Source organism: Sinohyriopsis cumingii, unplaced genomic scaffold (genome assembly GCF_028554795.1).
Source record: "Sinohyriopsis cumingii isolate HCF-2022 unplaced genomic scaffold, ASM2855479v2 utg002632l, whole genome shotgun sequence".
Taxonomy (NCBI): Eukaryota; Metazoa; Mollusca; class Bivalvia; order Unionida; family Unionidae; genus Sinohyriopsis; species Sinohyriopsis cumingii.
The window spans coordinates 240,587-267,756 of NW_028316262.1; the positions used below are offsets into that span (position 1 = coordinate 240,587).

The 27,170-nt window shown below is 34.9% G+C and overlaps 1 protein-coding gene across 4 annotated transcripts in view; it reads left to right on the forward strand.

Moving 5' to 3' along the window:
- LOC149770137 (calcitonin receptor-like) overlaps positions 1-27,170 on the forward strand; it is an 80,238-nt gene that overhangs the window by 15,077 nt on the left and 37,991 nt on the right. Inside the window, exons 1-2 of one of the 4 annotated variants that reach the window (XM_089949342.1) lie at positions 474-566; positions 22,762-22,973. In XM_089949342.1, coding sequence (XP_089805468.1) covers positions 22,814-22,973 — 160 coding nt within the window. In that variant the 5' untranslated portion in view covers positions 474-566; positions 22,762-22,813. Of the gene's footprint in view, positions 1-468; positions 614-22,761; positions 22,974-27,170 lie in introns of those variants that run through there. The other 3 variants (XM_089949340.1, XM_089949341.1, XM_089949343.1) reach the window with 3 other exon arrangements.

Below are 27,170 nucleotides of genomic sequence, written 5' to 3' on the forward strand. Positions count from 1 at the left end.
GCCTTGTAGCTCCAGCAACGTGCCACATAAATATCAATGCAGTATGTCTCATAGAGTTTTGATAGGAGTTTTGATAGGACGCTGGCATATATTGTAGTGACCGTAATCAAGATCCTGCACAATGTATTATTATTGCCCTTCATACTTGCACTTGAATGTAGTGCGTGACATAATTTTGTAAAACCAACTAGTTTAGCATTTAGTTGGATTGTCATGAAACTGTACATACGGTGGCATTTGACGATACCTATTTCGAAAAATTTCTGTCCTCCCATGCTGTTTGTTAGAATTAAAGTTCTTGCGAAATCAACACAACGAATGACACAATATTACGAAAGCAACTAGTTTTGCGATATTTGACTGGTTGCTGTAAAACTAGGTACATTATGTGCATATTATTTATAGCATCTAATGCGCATATTGACAAATCAGAGCCATGATAGTTAAAGCAGCGGGAGACAAGGTATTGCAGAGTTTTCTGTGACTGGACATGATTATATGCCTTATTTATGTGGAATATATCATTCTGTTTCGGTTTGAAGGACGTTCGTCACTACATATAGAATGTTAGTATGAAATTTTTATCCTTTTGTTTTGTGGGATGTGCGAAAAGGTATGTGAGCTTTATTATACAGATTGTATATCTTAGCTGCTATCATTAACTTAATGGGAACAATTCAAACTAATTCGAAGACTAAAGTAGCTATGCTAGAACTAATTTTGATGATATGTCAAAATGCAACAGTCGTTAGAGTGTTTTGATGTGTCTCCATTTAACAATCGTTAGAGGTGCTTCATATATCGCCATGTAACGGTCATTAGAGTTGTTGGACATGTTGCCATGTAGCAGTCATTAGAGTTGTTGTATATGTCGCCATGTAACAGTCATTGGAGTTATTGTATACGTAACCATGTAACAATCGTTAGAGATGATTGATATGTCTCCATGTAACAATCGTTAGAGTCGTTAATATTTACACCTTTATTTCTTAAGAGAGACTAGAACAAAATAATGTAATTAAATGAATTAGTTTTCGCATTTGCTTAAAGTTATTTGTATTCATCCCGACGCATCTTTGTGGTTAGGTCAAGGCACACAATATTTTGTAGATCTCAGATTTTACAGTTGGGATTAACTTACGGCACACAATATTTTGTAGCTCTCAGATTTTACAGTTGGGGTTAACTCAAGGTACACAATATTTTGTAGCTCTCAGATTTTAAAGTTGGGGTTAACTCAAGGCACACAATATTTTGTAGCTCTCAGATTTTACAGTTGGGGTTAACTCAAGGCACACAATATTTTGTAGCTCTCAGATTTTACAGTTGGGGTTAACTCAAGGCACACAATATTTTGTAGCTCTCAGATTTTACAGTTTGGTTAACTCAAGGCACACAATATTTTGTAGCTCTCAGATTTTACAGTTGGGGTTAACTCAAGGCACACAATATTTTGTAGCTCTCAGATTTTACAGTTTGGTTAACTCAAGGCACACAATATTTTGTAGCTCTCAGATTTTACAGTTGGGGTTAACTCAAGGCACACAATATTTTGCAGCTGTCAGATTTTACAGTTTTAATACTCAGAGAACTTTTCAAGAACATCAAACATTTTGGATTCTGATGCATTATCTTTTTGACAATGTCCATTTTTCATAGAATGTGCATTACTATATTAAGATGATCAATGGTTTAAATCAACATTCCCTCAAACATAAGATGAAAATGAGACAATGACATACCATGATTTTGTCTCGTAATGAAAAATAATGGAAATTAATGCGCAATAACGTAAACCATATTTCAAATAAAGGTGGAGGGGAGATGATAAAAGAGGGCCACGCTGTGGGGCAGTCGAAATCACGTGCAAATATAAAATGTAATGCCAAGTAAGTGTCTCGTCGTTAGCACTTAACCGAAGCAACGGCAAGGTTTTCTTTGTACATAGAACGGGAAACACCGTATCCATAATATAATCAATGGCTAGCAAACGACGTATCAGTTATGTGCACTCACTAACCCATAATGTTGATATAGGATACATTGTGTAAGAACTAAAACATTTTCTACGTCCGGAAAGATAAAAGACCCAATCAAAGCAACCAAGGAAAACGAATCTCGTGTTAGATCCAATAAAACCTCACGGAGAAAAACTAGTCTCGTTTTAGATCCAGTTAAACCTCACCAAAGAAAACTAGTCTCATTTTAGACCCAATGAAACCTCACTGAGGAAAACAAGTCTCGTTTTAGATCTAATAAATCCTCACCTAGAAAAACTAGTCTCGTTTTAGACTCAATAAAACATCAACGAGGAAAACTAGTCTTGTTAACATTTCTGCATCAGTGAGAAAATAAATGCTATTTTTGTCCAAAAAACGCCAAGGTTACCAACATATTAAATAAACTTATTTTCATATTGCAGTTATTGTTGTTTTCGTTTAAAGAGTAAGAGAATGTAAAAATTTAATTTTCAGCTCCTTAAATTCACATCATATGGCTCTTCGGAAATTTCTAACCGAACTCAGAACAAAATAGACATGAAATATCGCATTTTAACTGTTAGATGCTTGGAACAAGGATGAAAACTATCAAAAGAATATGGAGAAGATCATATCTTTTTATATAAATAAGCTAAACATTAATATTGGACAACTAAAAATTCGAATAGCACACCTAATGGGTTTATGTGATGAAAACGTTGACTCTAATTTGAAGATTCACGCGAGGTGTATAACCAAATTGGATGCACGACAGGATAATACAAAATTCAAGAGATCTGGGATCATTTAAGAGAGGACATTGCCATTACCAAAGCTACTTTAGAATTCATGCAGAAAGTCGGAAAAATAAACTTCGTAGAAAGTACATTGCATATTGTGCTTCACTAGTAGGGGAGATAACTCTATATTGAACTTGGATATAATGTACTATCAACTGATACATCCACTGGCTCATCGGACTTGGACGGATTGGAGGATCGGGCTGAAGACATTCTAGTTACAAATCAAACAGTTTAACGGGCATATCAGAATAATCATACATACATAAATTGTACGACTGTACAATGTCTTTCAGCACAATTAGTTTTTATGTGGATATCGAGGAAATGTTGTGCAAAGTGATACAAGTGGGCCACGGGGTATCTTTAATTGTTATTATGTGTTTTCTCCTACCTGAGATGGTTTCGACATTTTGTCTATTAGCCCTACGCGTGTCCGTTCAAGATATATATAACTGTATAAATACATTTCGTTGATCAGAACTTGCAAATTCAATTTTAGTAAATAACTAGTGTAAAGGACAAATTATACGGTCAATTCTGTATTTTTTTGTGTGTGTCTTTATTAAGATGCAGACACAAACATCAGCCTGACCTATAGTATTTTGGGGCCTTATGCGCTATTACTGGAGTGCTAATTAAATTTCAACATTTTAAATCACTTGTTAAGTAATAATGATTAATAAAGCATAAGCACACTAAATTATGCATATTTAACGAGGAAGCATGTGGAGATGACATATCTGTCAAAAATAATTAATACCAGATTCCAGTTATTGCTTTCATTCATTAATACAAAAAAAGAGATTTAAAAAAAAATCACCGCGCTTCACTTTCCAAAATGAAGATACCCTTGGCCACGGCGACGTTCTTTGATTTGTTTGTTTTCTAATCGAGGTGCCTACTTTATTTCTCTCAAGTTTCTCTTTGTAAACGCTTTATGATTTATTCTTGCCTGTTCGGTACGAAACTCTTCATGGCCATATTTACAATTCACGTTGTATAGTTATATTTACAAAACGTATTACAATAATTACAATAATTATACTATTCTTTGTCATATTATTTGAAAAAGGTTTGTGATTTGCATTTATTATTTTGCATTTAAATACAAAAGGGACTAGGATATTAGCAAAAACGAAAAGATGTGTCTTAATTTGCAAGAAACACCAATGTTCAATATATTGTTTACAAGGTGCTTACTCCATAGAAGCGATCGAATTATTTGTTGAAACAAAGTGGGGATATAAATACTATTTCATCTTGTGGTTTGGCAATACTTTCCACAGACAATATAGAATTTAAAGTTTGAAGAAGCTTTATGGGCAGTATGGAAAATATAACTACTTTTGATGGGAAAGTTTTCATATTAATATGTATTCCTCAAATGAAACGTTTGCAAAAATGAGTGATGCAATGAAAGAAAAGAGCACGAAAATCCTACCACTGACTGTAACCTAATTAATGTCTGTATATATATATATATATATATATATATATATATATATATATATATAGAGAGAGAGAGAGAGAGAGAGAGAGAGAGAGAGAGAGAATAAATAACCCGAAAGTAACGGTCTGAGTACTGGATCAAGATTAGCAAAATTCAACAACTAATTTTATTTGCTGTGAATACAAATTGAAACATTACAAGTAGCTTACATTATTGTAAATTATATTCCAAATTATCCTACAAGATTAGATAAAACAAAATTAGAGGGTGAAATAACTCTTGCGAAACCTTAATAATGCCAAAATAGAAAGTATATACATGGTAGATAAATTAGTATAAAAAATAGTAGATGTTTTGTGGTTGAGCAATGTAGAACAGACCAGTTTAGAAATTCTTTCTTCGTAAAAACAGTTGTAATCATATGAGTGACAGTGTTATGTGCGCACATTCAGTGGAGAACTTCAAGACAGGTCTTAAACTGGCTCTTTCTTCCGGTGTAAATTTATGCCGTAACTGGCCTTGCATTGTACACATTCGGATTCCGGTACAAATTTATGCCGTAACTGGCCCTGCATTGTACACGTTCAGATTCCGGTGCAAATTTATGCCGTACTAGCCCTGCATTTTACACATTTAGATTCCGGTGCAAATTTATGCTATAACTGACCCTGTACTGTATACATTCCGATTCCGGTGCAAATTTATGCCATAACTGGCCCTGCACTGTACAATTTCAGATTCCGGTGTAAAGTTATGCCATAACTGGCCCTGCACTGTATACATTCAGATTCCGGTGCAAAGTTATGCCATAACTGGCCCTGCACTGTACGCATTCAGATTCCGCTGCAAAGTTATGCCATAACTGGCCCTGCACTGTACGCATTCAGATTCAGATTCAGATTCAGAATGTTTTTAAATTATGGATTACTATTGAATTTTACAGATGATATAAGATTTATGGCAGTTTTTGATTAATTCAGTATATCATGGACTCGGAAGAGGAATTTAATCTGCAATACAGAAGGACAGAGTTATTACCTCATGCCAAAGGGAAAAAAAATGGAGTGAACTGTTGAAAAATTGGAGACATATTACTTTGTTAAATATTTCCTATACAATGGCATCACCAGATACAGCAAGCAGAGTAAAAAGATATTTGCAAAATTTAATACATAATAATGAAAAAGGCTATATTAAAGGTAGGTATATGAGGCTGTAGTCATGTTGGTACGTAATAGTATGTAACCTAGAGAGAAAATTAATATGAATGGCATTATTTTACAAATTGATTTAGAAAACACTTTTCATTGTCATGGAGATTTATACAGGATGTGCTTTGTTATATATATATATATATATATATATATATATATATATATATATATATATATATATATATATAGAGAGAGAGAGAGAGAGAGAGAGAGAGAGAGAGAGAGAGTTGTATCCTGGATTCTACAGGTGAATGATAATAATAAGAGTTAATATTTAATACAAATAATACCATCATGCAAGTTAAAAAATGTTAAATCGTACTCCATGTAGATTCGAACCCAGGTCTGCGGGTACCAAAAGGTGGTGCTACAAAATCGGTAGTATATGCCATCGTTATGGCTTCGAAGAATGTGAACGAAATATGAAAACATTAATTCATTAAAATCAGCAGCTTTAATTAAATAGATTTTGTTGCCTAATCCAACATCAAGAGTTTTGAAAAGAATTGAGAACATTTTATAAATTTATGTGGCAGAAAGGCCCTGAAAAAATAAATAGAACAGCACTTAATAATTAGTTGGAAAAAGGTGAATTGCGAATGAAACATATATCATATTTCATTTTTTTAAAATCCTTAAAATTAGTCGGGATAACGTGTCTAAAGATCATCATTCTGAGTGGCAAAATATAATTGATTACCTTCTCCATATATAGGGTTGTTGTATCACACGTTTTCATTTAAATTGTTTTGCCAACAAAATGCCATATATATATATATATATATATATATATATATATATATATATATATATATATATATATATATATATATATATATATATATATATATATATATATATATATAATTCGCTTTTGGAAGTATGTATTTGTGCGCAGAATTAGAGACAATCGAAAATGATACAGATACAAACTTATTTGATATTTTAGACGAGATGTCTGGAAAACCTTTGGCGCAAGCAAGTTGTTCCACGACGAGTTGAAATTAAGTTGCAAAGGAATGGCGCCACTAAGGGCAACTTGAAAAAGATTCATTTTGTTTCAGCGTTCTTGCCAATCCATTGTCGATATATGTCGATATATGTATGTTGGTTTATAGACACGTTGCATCATTTCAGTGTTGAAAAGAACATGAAATGACGAAACGTTATATGTTGGTTACATGTAAGAGCTGACAGTTGTCAGTATACAGATTCTACTGCTTCATGTATATGAGAGTATTTTGGGGTATATGAGATACCTGCTTCATGGATTTGCGAGATATGTTTCGTACATATGAGAAACCTGTTTAATGTATATGAGAGATCTATTTTGTGTATATGATATACCTGCTTGATGTATATGAGAGAGAATTTTCGTGCATATGAGAAACCTGCTTCGTGTTTATGAGAGATATGTTTCGTGTATATGAGAGATCTGTTTCGTGTATATATGAGAGCTGCTTCGTGTATATGAGTGATCTATTTCGTGTATATGAGAGACCTGTTTCGTGTATATGAGTGATTTATTTCGTGTATATATGAGTCCGCTACTCTTTTCAATTTTATAGACATACTTTAATTGTGTTTCGTTGATCTTTCAAGTCATGTGCACATTGCCACTTCCTAGGTAGTACATTTATAAAGGTAAATATATCAGTGATTTGCGGTCAGCAGAATGTGTACAAGAGGACATCAGTGACCACTAGTTCCTTTTGAACTTTCTCCGGGATATTTGTTCACTCTACTTGTATGTTTAATGGGATAATAGTGCCATTATATGTTGGTAGAATCGAGTGTTCGAGAAATTACTGATACGGTCATATTACAGCTAGGACCCAGGGTGACCGTGTGGTCTTAGGTAATTGTCTTGACCATCATTTGTATAAGAGAAAGCTTGCCGGTATCCTCCCTTTGGGTCAATGATTCTTCCCGGAGCCAACAACCACATCCATGTGACAGGCTACACTGACCGTCATGTATAGCTTATCATATGCTGAAAATGCCGTTAAACCAATAAAATGGAAAAAAATTAAATAATAGATATTTGACAACAGTTTATATCAATAATGTTTTGTCTCTTCCTGTAATAGGACCTTTCGGACAGGAAATAAAGATTTTGCATTACAGAAATCAGCGGGGTTTCCATAACATTTTTGTTGTCGTACTTCACTTCAAAATAATCATTCCTTGTCTCACTATTGCACTGAATGCATACATATTAACACCGAGGCCATCGTAGGGGATATCACGCTGTATCTATATACTGACTGGCAGGTTGACAGACCCAAAAAGCGTCCGAAATAAAGCGAGTTAGATGAGATCCAGTGAATAGATGAGACGATATAATGCTTGAAGAGACGATACTTTAGGCTTCGTAAGAGAATAACAGAAGGAAGCCAAATAAACTCGGCGATGAGTTCGTATGCTGATGTTACTGCAGTAGTTACAAACATGGATATTCTCGACTAATTAGGTATTTTTAATTGAGCATCTCATCAACTCCACTAAATATTGTTCAGTCTTGGACAATAAATAAATAGTATATAAATAAATAAATGTTACACTAAAGAGATTGTGTGATGTACATTAACCGTTGTTATGTATTATTCGATAACGTTCTAGTCGGACCTTCCAGGTTGTATTATAGAAGTATCATCATGAGAAATACAGTTTTTTATTTGAAATAAGGCACCGTATGTCTAAGTATATTCTATAAAATTTCCGTTGAAGTGATTAGCTTCCTTTTTACTGTTGTCAAATATATATATATATATATATATATATATATATATATATATATATATATATATATATATATATATATATATATATATATATATATATATATATATGAATATCTAATATGTTATTCAATTAGGTAAGTAAATCGATCCTCAAATCTATCACGAAGACTTGGTGTCCATTAAATATAAAAACAACATCCAAAGAGTATTATTTAAACAATGACATTAGCAACCAATATCAATAACTCATTATTGTTAGAAACTGTGGGGGGGGGGGGATTAGATCTCTAGATTAAGTTGGTTGAGCTTCAAAAATAATTTCAGGGAAAGAAACATATGCACTATCGAAAAAAACAAAAAACACTGTCAACCTGGCTGTAAACATTGCTGTCTATTCCATCTGTTATCATCACTTTTGTGTGTACAATCAGATATCCGGAACGGATTCTCATGTTTCCAGACCGTTATAAAAAGATCAATGGGATACAATCAATGATTTTACTGATCTTAAAAGCGATAACAATTCTTAACTTAGACATAAAATGACAGTAACGAATGTTCGTGAGTGTGTTGACGGCGGGGCTTCCATGATTGCAAATTAATTTAGCTTATCTTCAAATGCTTTGACAGGAAGTCTGCTTGGCGGTTATAAAAGGTCATGCCTTTCTGTGTATCCTGATATTTCCCGCTTATAAAATGACGAGTTAACATGTCTTTAATCACTTGGATGTGCACGTGTTTACACTAGCACGGTTAGAACATGTTACTCACTGTCTTTAATCACTTGGATGTGCGCATGTTTACACTAGCAAGTTTAGACCATGTTACTCACTGTCTTCAATCGCTTGGATGTGCTCGTGTATACATTAGCAAGGTTAGACCATGTTACTCACTGTCTTCAATCACTTAGACGTGCACGTGTATACACTTGCAAGGTTAGACCATGTTACTCACTGTCTTCAATCACTTAGACGTGCACGTGTTTACACTAGCAAGGTTAGACCATCTTACTCACTGCCTTCAATCGCTTGGATGTGCGTATGTTTACACTAGCAAGGTTAGATCATGTTACTCGCTGTCTTCAATCACTTGGATGTACGCGTGTTTACACTAGCAAAGTTAGACCATGTTACGCATTGTCTTCAATCACTTGGACGTGCGCGTGTATACACTAGCAAGGTTAGACCATGTTACTCACTGTCTTCAATCACTTGGATGTGCGTGTGTATACACTAGCAAGGTTAGACCATGTTACTCGCTGTCTTCAATCGCTTGGATGTGCGTGTGTTTACACTAGCAAGGTTAGACCATGTTACTCGCTGTCTTCAAACACTTGGATGTGCTCGTGTATACACTAGCAAGGTTAGACCATGTTACGCACTGCCTTCAATCACTTGGATGTGCGTGTGTTTACACTAGCAAGGTTAGACCATGTTACTCACTGCCTTCAATCACTTAGACGTGCACGTGTTTACACTAGCAAGGTTAGACCATGTTACTCACTGTCTTCAATCGCTTGGATGTGCGCATGTTTACACTAGCAAGGTTAGATCATGTTACTCGCTGTCTTCAATCACTTGGATGTACGCGTGTTTACACTAGCAAAATTAGACCATGTTACGCACTGTCTTCAATCACTTGGACGTGCGCGTGTTTACACTAGCAAGGTTAGACCATGTTACTCACTGTCTTCAATCACTTGGATGTGCGTGTGCATACACTAGCAAGGTTAGACCATGTTACTCACTGTCTTCAATCGCTTGGATGTGCGTGTGTTTACACTAGCAAGGTTAGACCATGTTACTCGCTGTCTTCAATCACTTGGATGTGCGCGTGTTTACACTAGCAAGGTTAGACAATGTTACTCACTGTCTTCAATCGCTTGGATGTGCGTGTGTATACACTAGCAAGGTTAGACCATATTACTCACTGTCTTCAATCACTTAAACGTGCACGTGTTTACACTAGCAAAGTTAGACCATGTTACTCACTGTCTTCAATCGCTTGGATGTGCGCGTGTTTACACTGGGACGGTTAGAACACGTTACTCACTGTCTTCAATCGCTTGAATGTGCTCTTGTATACACTAGAAGGTTAGACCATGTTACTCGCTGTCTTCAATCGCTTGGATGTGCGCGTGTTTACACTAGCAAGGTTAGACCATGTTACTCACTGTCTTCAATCGCTTGGACGTGCGCGTGTTTACACTAGCAAGGTTAGACTATGTTACGCACTGCCTTCAATCACTTGGATGTGCGCGTGTTTACACTAGCAAAGTTAGACCATGTTACTCACTGTCTTCAATCACTTGGATGTGCGCGTGTTTACACTAGCAAGGTTAGACCATGTTACTCGCTACCTTCAATTGCTTGGATGTGCGTGTGTATACACTAGCAAGGTTAGACCATGTTATTCACTGCCTTCAATCGCTTGGATGTGCGTGTGTATACACTAGCAAGGTTAGACATGCTACTCACTGCCTTCAATCGCTTGGATGTGCGCGTGTTTACAGTAGCAAGGTTAGACCATGTTACTCACTTTAGGCAAATGTGTGACTTATCTTAATGTAACATGGCAAATGAGTGACTTACCGTTATGTAACATGGCAAATGAGTGACGTATCTTAGTGCAAACATGACAAGTGAATGACATCTTACATTCTAACAATGCCTAAAGATAGAAATTCAAATGAAAACTAAGTACAAATTATTGACTAATTACAAACCGTTACAAGGAAAGGAAGACTTTTATTAGTGCCATAGTCGTGTATAAAAACTAACTGGTTGTTGTTATAAGACTTTCGTTAGTGTAATAGTGGTGTATGCAAAACTGACTGGTTACTGTTATAAGTACCTATAAAGAGATGAATATCTACCCAAAATAGACTTGAATACCGATGCTGTTTTATCTCAAAGATAGCAATGAAAATTGGATGATAGCTGGAAGTCAGGATATGCTGTTCCTATAACCAAACAATTTAATTGTTAATTTTGAAAGATTTTCTTAGATGAGACAATAATGCGTAACACGCAAGGTTTTTGTACACGTCCTACTCATTGTTATTTTGACTTAATAACGTTTAGCAAAGAAACAAAACCAGTCTGGTATTTTTACCTGAAAAGGTTTAGTAAAGAAACGACTGGTATTTTTACTTAATAGGTTTTAGCAAAGAAACGAAACCAGGCCGGTATTTTTACTTAATAAGATTTAGCAAAGAAACGAAACAAGATATTCTTTCCTTTGTCTTAAGTTAAACTCTCGAGGCCAGGAATAACGATGGATAGGTTTTGAACGTTCCTCGTTTACTGGGATGTAATACCACTAGTGTTTCTTGTATTGTTGATACTCTGCCATGAGCGAAATAGAGAAATAACTGGAGACCCCAAACATGGAAACCTTTTGCTGCAGAGAATTCAAATAGATCCAATGCATTTATCGAATGTTTCTTATAACACCGCTCAATAAATGGCAGAGCAAAGCACCTGCTGTCAATCAGCTATTCTATTTAGTGAAGTAAGCCTTTTCAACCATTACAAAAAATAATTTTATATTAAATACTCCCCTGTGTTAAATGATGCTAAAGTAGATGTACCTACTCGCAGGGAAAGAAAAGACATTAATAATAAAAGGTATAAATCAAACGCAGCTTGAGAGGACACGCATCTAGTAAATCCCTTCCTGGTTTTGGCACGAAATATAGTTACTACAAAACTTTGCCAGTTCATTGGGTTTAGTTTTCTAGATAGGCATTTAGATATAATCATTAACTTTGACTATAACACATTTGTGAAAGAACCGCACGTTTTACATTTTTTGACTGGCGCAGGTATTCCTTGTTTCTAAGATTATGTTGATCTCATATGTTAATCATCTCCTTCAAAATAGACACACCCAACACATAATGCTTAGATGCTTTGGTATTTTGAAGTAGTTCTTTGAACCCGAAAATGCACTGCATTAATGTTCTGCCACTGATGTTAAAGAAGTCTCTATTTTCTTGGAGAATCAAATCGACTGTCGCTAAAAATCACTAGCTGAAGCATCCATATTCTTAAAGAACATGTGTCAGAGTCTCCTTTGAAGTTTCGTATATTGTTTTTTGTTTTGTTCTTTGTTTAATTGTTTGTTCTTTGTTTATGCGTTTTAGTTGATGATAAATATATTTTTCTATTGATAAAGGATGTATACCCGGTAATTTGATTTTAGACCTTTCATTTAATCCATTGAATAATGGTTTTAAATATACCACCTAATTCTGTTACAGATCAATAAGTGTTGTAAGGTATCTCTTTTCCAAACACACCTTACTTTATATTTTATCTTACCTCCACTTTCTCAGTATTATGCCAATCCATTCTGACTTCTCCAGGGACTTGGCAAGTGCTACATGAATTGCGATTTTACCCAAAAAGGGGAATTGAAATTGACCTTTGACTTGAAGATGACGAAAAACTAACCCGGTTAATGTTAGGTGCTGTCGACGTAACTTCGTTCGGAAATAATGCACCACAGGAAAATGAAAATATTTTGCTTTGTTCTTTGTTTTACTTCCAAGCACTTCTCATGGTTTGAGGGCTGGTTTAGAGAAAAATGTATTCAGCCAAATCGAAATTCTAATCGATGCCAAAACAAAATGAACATAAATCAAATTCCATATGTTTTACTCCCATTTATCTTTGCTTGCAAATTCAATATGCTAAATATGATGGACAGTGGACACCGAATGTCTACTTCACGAAAGCACCAGAATCATTAAAAAAAAGCATCATGAATATTCTTTCCAGTTTTTATGCCTTTTCGGAACAGCACATATTTCGATTACTGTGAAATAGGACTCCGTTTATTTGTTATTTAAATTTAATTCATATACACCCTCCCCCTCCCCCCCCCCTTCATTTCGTTCAATCTTTCCAATGACATTGTTTTGATAGGGTGCGTTTTATAAATATGCTCATGAAATAGCTAATATGGTGCTTTTTATAAATGTGCTCATGAAATAGCCAAAAGTATGTTCTATTCTACCTTTTTGCATTATTGTATTTCTCCTCCTGTCTTAGGGAGACAAAAATGTTGGTACACACAAGGCATGCAAAATTCTAGTTTTTATACGAACTGACAAACACAAGGGACTGCCGGAGCAGTTCCCTCTGTCTAAATACATTCATCAGTTAAAATGTTATTGCTTTTGGCAACGTGTGATGCAGAATCTTTTTATTTTGGAAGAACATTTGAAATTCCAACAAAAGTAGATTCTTTATGTTTAATTGCTGACACTATGTAATCGTTTGTTGTTTGCATCTCATCTCTAGAATGTATCTTATGTAGATTGTAATAGGGCGTGTGGTTGCAAACGCTTTACATATATAGTGATTTTCTTTTCTAGGAGGAGACATTCATTTTGGTGGCATTAGTTGTAAAAATGTGGTTGATCGGAATACCAAGTTTTGCTTGAAGAACTAGGGAGAGGGCGCACACATAATCTAGAATCAGGTGTAGACTTGTCATCGGGTCAATTCAATTTGTCTAATTGATACAGACTGTCATCGGATCAATTCAATTTGTCTAACTGATACAGATTGTCATCGGGTCAATTCAGTTTGTCTAATTGATACAGATTGTCATCGGGTCAACTCAATTTGTCTAATTGATACAGATTGTCATCGGGTCAATTCAGTTTGTCTAATTGATACAGATTGTCATCGGGTCAACTCAGTTTGTCTAATTGATACAGATTGTCATCGGGTCAATTCAGTTTGTCTAATTGATACAGATTGTCATCGGGTCAACTCAGTTTGTCTAATTGATACAGATTGTCATCGGGTCAATTCAGTTTGTCTAATTGATGCTGGACAGTTTGGATTATCTTTCCTGACAAGTCGGTAATCCCCTTTTAGAGCCCCATTTCTGGTTTTGTTCTCCCATTTTATAAGAAATAATTAAACCAAAATATTTTACAAGCACACATTGGTAAATTTAATTTCACATGATAAGTTAATGTTTTGGCACAAAATATAAACACGTTATCCCAAGTGTCACCACTTGTTTTAATATATTACCATTACCAAAAAGCCGATCGCCATTCAAAAATCAAAATGAATCTCTTGGCCTATCAAGATTACATCTGGCTCAGACGATAAAAAGCGTAGCAGGCTGGGACTTCTCTAATCGTTTTATATTTCTGACTGACTTACGATTTTATGAAAAACAAAACTGGGACTTACATGTAAAACAAATAATCGAGTTCTTACGGCTTATCAACTATGTTAACAAGAACTTAGGAAATGGAAGAGTCTGGCAGGAAACCATTCTAAGTACTTCTGTTACTCATCGAAACTTTATGTATTGATTGCTTTGAATTCTGACATTTATCGACTGACCTGCATCTAAGTCTTCGCTGATATATATTAGCGCTATAGGGAAACGGAAATCTACTGCAGGAGTAATATTTAGAAGTATACTGCTATGACAAAAGCAATGTCCACATTTGCAAGCACACCAGACATTTCCCAAGAATATCACCAACGTCTCGCTTCACATCACGCAATGTGTTTGCTTGCTCCATGTTGTCACAAATATTGGAACAGCCGCAGATACCAGTTCAGCTGAACCATTGCTTTCTAGCATTGTTATTCCTTAACGATCTAGCATCGTAATTGCGTAATGATCTAGCATCTTTATGGGCTAGCACCATGATTGTTTTGACAATCTAGCGTCTTTATTTCTTGACAATCGATCATCTTTATTTCATGACGATCTGTAATCGTTATTTCGTGACGATCTTTCATCGTTATTCCAATACGATCAAACATCGTTATTTCTTGACGATATAGAATCGTTATTTCTTGACAATCTAGTAACGTTATTTCTTGACAATCTAGAAGCATATAGAAACATTAAATTCACAAATATAAAAATGCTGATTTATCCAAACATATGTGCCCGATCTAAAGCCGCCAAGATTCCCCATTGCATGGCTTGGTATATGTGCCTAGAAGTAAACATAAAATGGTTTTAAGAAATCAATATAATCTCAGTTTTATTTCTATAAATTATTCTTAATCCACATAAATGGATACTTTATCAAACACAGCAACTCTCTAGGACAATGCCTGATCTAAAATCTTTTTGAAACATCCACCAGTAAATAAAAATTACTTTTCGAAGCCTAAGTTGGACCGTTTCCCGTTTTGTTTTCTCTCCAAACAAATTTCTGACGAAGACACAGCAAGATACGTAAAATTTCTTGGTAGCAGACAATGATATCATTAACAATAGTTTAGCAGCCATTGAACTCGGTTCGAATGTTGTATTATTTTATACAGCCGGGATTAAATAGACATTAGTGATTAAAAGACGTATAATTCTTTTCAAGCGGAAGGGAAAGAAATAGGCGTGTAAATGATTTTAATTATTTATTGAGAGAAAAAAATCATAGTTCACATTCTGGTAGTGACAACAAATATTGCTAAAATCCGAATGCAATGGAAAAAGACCGATGTAATGTCGCATTGGTTCCGATTGTTTCGAAATTACCTGGAATAGCAAGTTGCTGATGCAACCTGGTTCCTTGTGGGATCGTTTGACCATTTAATCGGTTGACATATGGGCATGTTTTCCAACAACACACACACACACACACACACACACACACACACAAATATATATATATATATATATATATATATATATATATATATATATATATATATATATATATATATATATATATATATATATATATATATATATATATATATATATATATATATATATATATATATATATATATATAGTGTGTGTGTGCGTGTGTGTGTGTGTGGTAAGCCGATAGTTCCTGGTTTGGGAGGCGTTCCATGGCTTCTGTCTCCATGAAGTTTTGGAGAATGGTGGGTCTAGTGAGTTTCGTCTGCGTGCAAAAGCAAAAGGAGATGTGGGCTTGATGGTCCCTTGTTATCAAATCGGAGCTGAACAATATTCAAAAACAATTTTGATATGTTTTAATGCTTTCATATCGTTTGATATATTGAATATATGTAACAGAACAATCTTGAATTAAGTATTCAGGCGTAGGGTGGAGATCTATCTAGCAAATGTTAAGTGGAGAGACAAATACAACATTGTGTTATTTGGAAAAACAGTATAATTTTAGTTTATCATTGCAAAGAAGCAACCATGATAGTGTAGACTTGTGTAGTTTGTCCTCTGTTTTAACTATGGAAATAATTTCGTTTCTTTGGAATAAGGCTTTTGTTAAATGACTACTCTGGTTCCCACTAGGTCATACTTTGTTGTTTTAATTATCTTTTTAATGGCACTAGTTGATTCGACATCAGATCCATTAAACTTCATAATTAGTTCGGAGGTTAACCCCATAGATATGCTCTCTTAATTGAGGCTTCATACAACACTACAATCTAAGATATACAAATCTGGATTTAAAGCAATATCTTTAAAAAAACCAAGACAAATATCATATTGACATTCAAACTGATAATATGAAATAATCGCGTTGACTGTCCGTTCGTAGCTATCCAATCATTTTTAATGTTTTTTCATGTAAACTGTAACTATAAAATTAAAACCAAACAAGGCCCAAACATTACACGTTGTGACTGTTGTAGTAGAAGCTGGTATATATGTTTGACTGAACTCTCAAAGTGTACCATCACGAATACCAAGGAATGTCAGTATTAATCACGTAGTAAGTGAAGTTAATGAGGTCTAAAAAAATGCCTGGATTTGAAAGAAACTACTTTACATAGCTTTTAAAGTATGTTTTAAGCACAAATTAGGCTAATTCTTATCAGAATGTGTCTAATAGGCAATATCTTAGGCAACTGTTATTCTGAAATCATTTGATTTGTTTTCCAATATTTATCCATGTTGTAATATTGCCTTTCGCACCTTTTAAATTGAATTATCAAGAAAATTATGCCTTATTTTTCAAGCTTAACGGATGCATTTTAAAACTCTATTATTCAAGCTTTAGGGGTGCGTAGTGAAACCCTATTATCCAAGCTTTAAGGGTAAGTTCCGAAGCCTCATTGTTCAAGCTTTAGGGATGCGTTCCGAAACCCTATTATCCAAGCTATGGGGAACTTTCTGAACATAATAAGAATAATCAAAGTACTGAAGGAACTGCTGTACATTTAACTTGCAACAAACGCGATGAAATTATTTACTACCCGTATTTAGAAATAAAACAAAACCATCATGGTATGCTTTGTCAAAAGTAAGACTATACTTATCGTAAAGAATAATGGGCTATACATACGGGAATTATCGGATTGTGGGTGTCACCTTCTTATCGGGATATGATTAAAAGATCTACAGGACTAGCGGACACGAATACATGACGCATCATATGAATCCAGCAATAAATGAACTTGTCCTTATGTTGGCAAGCGCTATAAATACATTTATATTGCGTCACATGCATATAATAAAAAATTAATGAACTACAATCTAGACCGATGCCATGTGTAAAAATAATTACGAGATTGCTTCATATATTACACATGCATAAACACACAACGAAACATCTGTATTACTCCACGCCATTGTACCTGATGGAGATATTACTGGCACAATCTTAATAATAATATGTTACCAAGATTTGGATTGTATGATTATTATGATGCAAGACGTTTGAAAGAAAAATAGGTTACTGGCAGAATATATACATCTTTCTTACCTTGAAGAAATTTGTTTTTTTTTTATGCATGCCTGATAAATTCCAACAATTTCTTCCTTGCCATTCGATACTAAAGACAAGCACATCATTCATAGGTAGTTGACATCTATTTCATCCAGTACTAGAAAGAAAAGAACATGAGAGTTAACCGAACGTTCTCCTTTCATGGTCTTTAGTGGTTATGCATCCGAGACAGTGTATCTTTACTTTTGATATCATCTACTTTGGCATAATGCAGGCAGTTTTGAAGTTCCACACTATTTCTAATATCATCCATTACAAATATGGAGACAGTTCATATTTGGGGAAATCAAGATATAGGCGACAAGATTTATGGCATATAAGCACATTGTTATTGGGCAACGGAGCAGCCACAAGAATTGTAATGCAGCTGAAGTTTTACATTCGATATGTCTGTCACGTACCTGTAAGCCATGAGAGACAAATATAATAAATTCGCTACATGTTTTAGATGATGTTAGAAAATAATACGTGATGCTTGCCGTTTGGCGGGATACTGTTTAAACTCCCATTTGTCATCCTTAAACCTTCTTTAGTTTAAATCGGAATGTTAAGATCACATAAGTACCCCCTCACCCCAACCCACCAACCTTATATGCTGTGAAACGCTAGCTAACCCCTGTTATAAGGTTCAAAAGTCTTTGGTAGAGGATTCCTTACGAAGGTAACTCTAGAAATGTACCCTTCAGTATACCCTCATTATTACAGCCATAGTATCTTCTGCCATAGACCAAAATTGATCTAAAACCATTTAGTTACCAACATCATTCTTTAGGGCGACCGCTCCGGTGGCCTAGTGGTTAGAGCGTTCGCCTAGGATGCGGGAAGTCGCGGGTTCCAACCCCGGTCGAGTCATACCAAAGACTTGTAAAAATGGTACTAAAAGCTGTCTCAATAGGCGCTCATTATTAAGAGGTTAGTGTTATGTCTGGTCGGCCTGGTGTCAGGATAATGTGACTGGGTGGGACATCATCCTACATGTCTGCGACATGATGCCCCACCGTTAGACATCACTATAAGCTGCCACACTGCATGACTGAAAAAGTGTTAAAAATCCAAATCTCTCTCTCTCTCTCTCTCTCTCTCTCTCTTTCTCACACACACACACACACACACACACACACATATTCTTTAAAGCAATAAGACTAACAGTAAGATATAGTTTAGGTGATCATCATAGGAGGCAAATAATAATGGAAAACTAATACCAAAAAACATGGTAGGCACTTCAATCTGTTTGGAGATTATTTCATGCAGCCCAAAACCATAATGTATTAAGGATTAACAAATGTTGTCACATCAGGTTATCATGCATTCACTCCTTCACATTACGATGTAAACGCCCCCAAACAGTATTCCAACTTACTTTATTCAAAGTATTCTAGCGTGGAATATTATGCGCGTAACAGAGGTGACTTGATAAGACGATCAAGAGTTGTGCTTGTTGACAAAACATCTTCATTTGTTTGCCATTCGCGAAAACATTCACCAAGTTGAATCCACCAGTATTTAATAATTGATGTTTTCAAACGTGACATATTGTTTCATTTGTATGATATCAAGGTGCAGTTGTAATACTAGCTCACAAAACCTACTCTGTACACATCATGTTATTGTTTTGACAACAATTTAGATTCCGGACAATTTGTTTACACTCAGATCTCCACAGTCCTAAGTGGAGATCTGACAGCTGACGATAAGAGTTAATGGTTTGATGACCTCGGAAATTCCCAGTTTATTTTTACTTAGACTTTTGTTAGACATGTTCTGAATGAATTTTGTCACTTTCATAACTTTTAAAGCTGTGAAACAGAACATGACTTTTATCGGTGTTCATCATATCTCCACGTTTTAGATCGGATATTTATCTGACTGGTTTCCTGATAATGTTGAAACTTGCAATAATTACGTTTACATCCATATTAAAAGTAGATTTTACATGCGAACCATGAAATATAAACGTCATCATAACAGTACTTTCAATGTTGTGGTTCTGTTTTCTTTTAAAATTTAAGACCTATCAAGATTGTATTGTTTTATCAAATAAGATGCGGTAATATTTGCAAATGAAACTCCAAGACCTTGAACTGTGGTATTACAACTAAGACAAGTAATAGGAATATTCATCCTTCGCATTCTTCTTTTCTTATCATTTTTTTCTGAGCAGTGCCCATACACAGTCATCAATTATCCCGAAGACATTATCACGAAACAAGAAAAGTCGCTCTTTGCCAATTTGGATAGCTACTTTATATTACTGAACAAATTAGTAATTACCGATCTACCAATAATGACTTAAAAGTTGAAATCATTAGCTTTTACACTAAACGGACCTTTAACTTCAAATTTGGCTTTCAGTATAAAAATCTACGAGCGGCAATCTTCTCTATCTTCAATACCACCACGTTAGATCACACATGGATGCTAACTTCTATAAAAAAATGCTCTCAAATTATTTTCGAGCACGTGACAGGCTGATTACTTGAACTTTGTGATTTGTACATTAATGTAAAAGTGCGAAATGCCGACAAGTTTTCAGATTTGTACTTTAATATATCAAATGGAAATACCGACAAGTTTTCGGATCTAATTATTAGCACCTGATACCTTGTCGTATTTACTATATACAACTCCATTGCCAAAGATATTTTGCTAGCTGTAATGTCATGGACAACAATACAATGATTCTTCCCTTGGATCAACTAGAGAGAATTTTGAGTTTAGTTGGTGCATTGTTGCTGAAGATGCAGTTTTCATTCGCTCGAAATCCCGATATGCTAGTTATGTCATAAAGGAGAAGAATATCTTTCTACTTTAAAGTCGTCAGAATAGAGCAATCTTCAAATGTATCTCATTGACATTTACGAAGAAAATTGGTTTGTCTGTTATTTTTTTCTCCACCCTAACTATATTAATGGAGTGAGACCCCTGAAGATTCATGCAGATCTGCGAGAGGAAAAAATGAAAATATATGACATCATCCAGTTTATTCAAAATGTCTGCCTTCATCACAAGTCATTCCAGTGCAGTATCATGTTGACTGTATACTGTTCTTCCTTTATATTTCAACAGTGGGAATACTTAACATAACAGTACAGTTTCCGATCTAAAATCTTATATATATATATATATATATATATATATATATATATATATATATATATATATATATATATATATATATATATATATATATATATATATATATATATATATATATATATATGTGTGTGTGTGTGTGTGTGTGTGTGTGTGTGTGTGATGCATAAGGTATTCCAATTTACTTTATTCAAAGTATTCCAGCGTGGAATATTATGCGCGTAATATATGCGTAACCGTAACAATTTTGTGAACCAAGCGTTCATGAAACAATATCACACTGTCTTATTTAGTTTCAAGTCAACAAATGCGTGACTTCATCTTGAACTGATGATTGTTTTGCTTAGCCTGGAAAGTACCACTTAGTAATACTAGATGGAAGCTACTACTTAGTAATACAAAAAGGAAAATACCACTTAGTAATACAAAATGGAAAATACCACTTAGTAATACTAAATGGAAATTACTACTTAGTAATACAAAATGGAGATTACCAATTAGCAATACAAAATGGAAATTACCAATTAGCAATACAAAATGGAAATTACCAATTAGCAGTACAAAATGGAAATTAATAATGAGTAATACAACATGGAAATTACTACTTAGTAATGCGAAATGGAGATTACCAATCAGCAATACAAAATGGAAATTAATACTTAGTAATACAAAATGGAAATCACCACTTAGTAATACAAAATGGAAATCACCACTTAGTAACACAAAATGTAAACTACTACTTAGTAATAAAAAATGGAAAATACCAGGTCATCACAGTTAGTTGCAGGATGGGTCAAACAAACTGAAGCTGAGAATTGTGCTTTTCACTCCTGAAAAATTAAAATATTCCCTATAGAGAGATTTCATAAATATATCTACATAGTTTGAGTTCACTTTTCTCTATTTCATTTTCAAAAGCAATTTTCACAAAGCGATTGATGGTAGACACATCTTCTAGTACTAAAAACAACGATTTGTGTTACCTCTCCGTAAAATAGAATCATTAAGCATGGCCCAACGAGCGATTTGCAGTGTTGTTTAAAACTAAAGATATATTCTTTATTTTCTTTTTTTTTCTTCATGTCAACAGCTGAATTAGGACGAATATATTCTAAACTTTCTAAAGCATTCGCCGTTAGCTGAATCGATTAAAAACAGGATTGTGTTAGCACAGCGGTGTTATCAGGGTCACCACAAAGGTCATTCGTATCTGACGGCTTATCGACTGCTTACGTTGACTTGTTGTATGGATCCTCCATACATTCAGCAAAAACTTTGCCAGGATTTTCTGCAGCTAGTAATAAAGGAAAGAAATTAGCAACACCATCACAACCTGATTAATTATTTATTTAAGACTGATAATCTAACACTGTCTGTGGATTGATTCGCGATGAAAATCAACACCTATGTCTGAAATAAATAACACAATAGATGTAAAAGGATACGTAAAACAATATTGAAAGGCTTCAACAAAAACCCGATATCATCTCTCAAATCCAAAACATTACATAAAAAGGAGTTTTGGTCATAAATAGCCGAAAAAAATGATTGAGTTAGTCATTAATCATAGTTAACGGCCTTTCACGAGCGTGCACATAACATAACTCGTATGGAAATAGCTTCTCTGCACGTGAAACTTCGATACATTTTGTTCATTAAAGTTTACACCTGACAATATTGTGCAACACAGCGTTAGGTGAAAATTTTGGACCACATGTACGATCTTTAGAATATCGTGTTATTTTTTTCTACAACAGTATTGAGAACAGTCAGTGCTTACAGCAACCTGGTCTACACCACCTCGTTATAATGGAAATGGAAAATCTGAATAAAACATCAATGTCCAATTTGAGTGGAACAATGACAGAGCCTCCTAGAACAAATTTGCACGCCAGACTGCAACAGCTCTTCGATGCTCTAAAAAGAGAGTGTTATCAAAGACTTGAACGCTGGCCTTTGCCAACGGGGGGTAAGTACTACAATAGATCCTTTTGATTGCAAAATGACCAAAATATCGTCTAGGAAGTAGTTTATCTTGGGTCACATTTGTTGTTGGGTTTTTCGCTAACCATACATTTTAAACATGACGTGTCTTCATTTTATAAGTAGTCTTTCTTTTAGATTTACATGAAATTAATTATGCAGTTTCACAGAATCACGATTTATAATACATGTATCTGCATTTGGAGTCTGGAACAAATCTATTGGTTTTATCGTATTGTTTGAGATTTATTTTGCAATAATATTGAATTATTGTTGAGAGGTTTTGTTAAGTGTGTGTGTGTGTGTGTGTGTGTGTGTGTGACATACTTAGCATCTTTTCCTTTTCTCACAGGCTTAATAATATCTTAAATAACTATTAGCCTTTGAATGTATTATCTTTCAGCACTCGCAATGCCACGGCTACAAAATATATCGCGGTATGAAATGTATCAATTGTTTTTATTCAGCACGAGTCTATTCGTTTTAACATTCTTTTTTATATATCCCCTGTGTTCCTAGTCATTTTCGTACCTAAAGTATAAAGTAGTCAACATTGACCAAAATGTATTTGATAATGTCCAGACAGAAAAGCAGTCTCCGGCCTATTCAACGTTTCAAGTTACGTAATGCACACAGATAGGCGACATCTCTAATACATAAGGGCATTTTTGTAAGAGAAATAATATAATTGGTTAAGTTTGTATTACAATAAATGAACAAAGTGGATGTTTGATTGCACCGAGTGAATACCGGATATATTTCATCGTGTGGGCGAAAAAGTCGGTAGTTTTCTCCACGAGACGAAACATATTCGTCACCCACTCAGAACATGCAAAATGTTTAAGTTATTTTATGCATAAACGTATTGTATGGCAATACGTATAACATCCATAGTATACAGCTTCTTAATCTTAAAATGGTTCAATTTATCAATGAAACTGTAAGATGTTTAGTAATTCAGAAACAAGGTAAGAGGTATTAACTAAGTCCAAGATGATGGGCTTTAAATTCAAAGTTTATGGGCTATAAATTCAGTAAAGGTTTATGGGCTATAAATTCAGTAAAGGTTTATGGGCTTTCGATTCTTTAAATATTCAAGGGTTATCACAGTTTAAGTTTATGGTCCACGAATTAGCCATTTTACACATGATACGTGGCGGTCATTATATCTGTTTCGGGGTTAGACGGCAGTGATTGGCAAAGGCTAGCGCCTTAGACCACAATGTCACTCAGATTATAAATTCATTGAAAGAGTAGGGTGATAATGGGTTATCAACTTTCTCAACTTAATAATTTTATATTGACATGTACTATCTAAAATTTGAATAGCATTTCATTTCTTGATAAATTTTAAAATTAATCCATGATTGTATGCATTCTCTTGTCCATTAAGTAACCATGGAGACATGTACAAAGGAACCTTGTATTATATATAACTTTTTCCTTCACTACACAAAACAAGTAAAGTTCATGAATTATGGTATTTGACACATTCGCTTTGCACCTTAAATTAGCTTCATATAACGTTTATTGAGCAATTTTACAATCAGCGGATTTGGTATCTGGTATTTTTCTATGACTCTATATCAGAAATCAAAATGTAATTGAATGTGACGCATACAAGTGCCTTGTCTGAATACTCCATAAGATGTACAAAGATTGAATCAACATATTATTCTACGTCCATCATATGAAGTATTCTGGACAACACATGAACAGCTTTGGCAGCTTAAATGTTGACATAGTGTGGTGGTGTGTGGTCAATGAAAAAGTGGAATCCAGAGAAAAGAGCTGACCTTGAATGAGCGGCCACTGTACCCTCGTACTTACTGAGGCTGTCATGGAGTCGCTTGACAAAATCACCAGGATCTGTCATCTGCACTGTTCGGTGACGATCGCCCATTTAAATACCACTGGTCTTAAAACATGATTGATGTGCGCCTACTGTGTGGCTCTCAATATGGAAAGCATTTGAATTATTATAATAGTTCATAATCTGAAACCTTTGGACAAGAAGAAAGAATCGATAACCAGTTATATTTGGAATCCTTTTTTCACATCGTTATTGTTGTATATATTGCCGTTAGGGACTTACGAAAAGTACAATGTCACCAGTTCGTATATGCATCTATGTGTCGGCGTCAGTGCTTGCCGAATGTGTTAATATGTATAGTTTACATCGTTTATTTACATTTATAAACCAATGGGCGTGGGCCATGAGTTATCGCAGTAATTTTGAACGACGTCTCTAATGCAGACGAAAGATTTTAATCGAAGAAAAGCAGCACACACACGTGCGTGTGCGCGCGTGTGTATGACCGAATATCATTCTATAACAAATCATTGCAAATAATATGATGGACAAAATGAAAAAAGTACTTGTTCTAAACCAGGGGTCTCAAACTCAAACCACCCTGAGGGCTGCATGAAGGCATTTTCGATGGCCCTAGGGCCCCACCACCTTTGTTATTTCTCATGACAACTTGTGATGCCAATAATTTTGCGGGCCACAGGATACGGCTTTGGGGGCCGCGTGTTTGAGACCCCTGTTCTCTGCCGTGTTAGATAGAGTCTGTAAAACTTAGGGTAAGCCATAGATTTTGTGGTGTCACCGTTCCCATTGTTTTTCCATGGACCTTCATGGTAACGTTTGGTGAAATAAATATACCAGGGGTACCCAACCCCCGGCCCGCGAATGTGTTCTGTCTTGCCCTCATGGCAAATTAAAACAACACAGAAATCTGGCCCGTGAACAGTAATTATATTAAAGAAATTAGTGTTTGCGGCTCTCCAGTGGTCTTAGGAAACGCATTCTGACCCTTGGCCGGAAAAGGTTGTGCACCCCTGAAATATACCTTTATCCCACTTCAGCATACGCGTCACACTTTGTTACTGAAAGCAATGTTAGAGGTTCAGTTTGATAAGGGAAATAACCATGTACTTTACAGTACTTTAGAACTGGACAACTGTAAGAGTTATCCAGTCACGACTGTTACATTGTCAATAATCAGTATCACACTTACATCCCCCCACCCCCCAAAGAAAAACATGCATGTGAACATGTCCCATCCCTTCTGTAACATAAACAAATTGCTTTCCTCCCTTAAGTAGTGGCTAACATTCAATCAATACGCCAATGTGTGATCGTACATTATAGATTGTAAGCATTTAGTTTGGATTTGGGGTTTATGCTTGGGAATAACACACAGAAAAATACCAAGAAAAACTAATAAACATAGATATTTGAAGGGAGTAAAACCACGAAGGAATTTTGTTTCCGAAATGAACATGTAGCCTATAATAAAGGAATTTTCAATAAAAAGAGAAAAGAAAAGAAAATTGACAAGAGAACGTGTGTTCGACTTACCTTAGACAAAAATGTTGAAGCCAGTACCCCATCAGTTAAAAGACAGTTCCGGTAAACTACTTCGTTCCCTGCTAGTATCAAAACTTCAGGTGGAGTAGTGTGCATTTCAATCTGAAGGCCAGTACCCCATCAGTTAAAAGACAATTCCAATGTACTACTTCGTCCCCCACAACAGAAATAAAAAGAGCAAGCAATTGAAGCCATGTAGACGCATATATTTTATATTAATCATATAAATTAAATTAGAACAAACTGATATCAGCTAAGATAAAATCAAAACAACCTTCTCAAACTTTAAAGTTTTGCTCTGAGAAACTATTAAAGCTTTTGGAATTGAATTTGCATCATGATTTAGTGATGCTATAATATTTTGTTATCAATCTTTAACACGTACTGAAAAATTGAGATTTTTTAATTCCTTGAAGAAAAGAACAGATCAATTATGAAGGGAGATAACTCCGTGGAATACCAACATCTATAATAATTTTCACTGAGGGACATACTATGCTCTAAAACAAACTAGTTCACATAACAGTGACTTGACTTATATACATTACATTAAAAAATATTAAAAAAACGAGAACAAGATCAGAAAATGGGAGCTACTGTATATGTTTCTAAATACATATTCCTACGGCCGAAAGCATGAGGGCAGTTATGATTTAATTTTGCTCTTAGAGATGATGGTTATCCGGAGTGGTCTAGTGGTCTAAAACACTCGTCTCTACCGATCACATTCATCTCATCTCTGTCCGCCTTAGTTCCAGTTTCAGTCTTGGCCTATTTGGCACGTAAGAAGGCTTGCTAGAAGCTTCC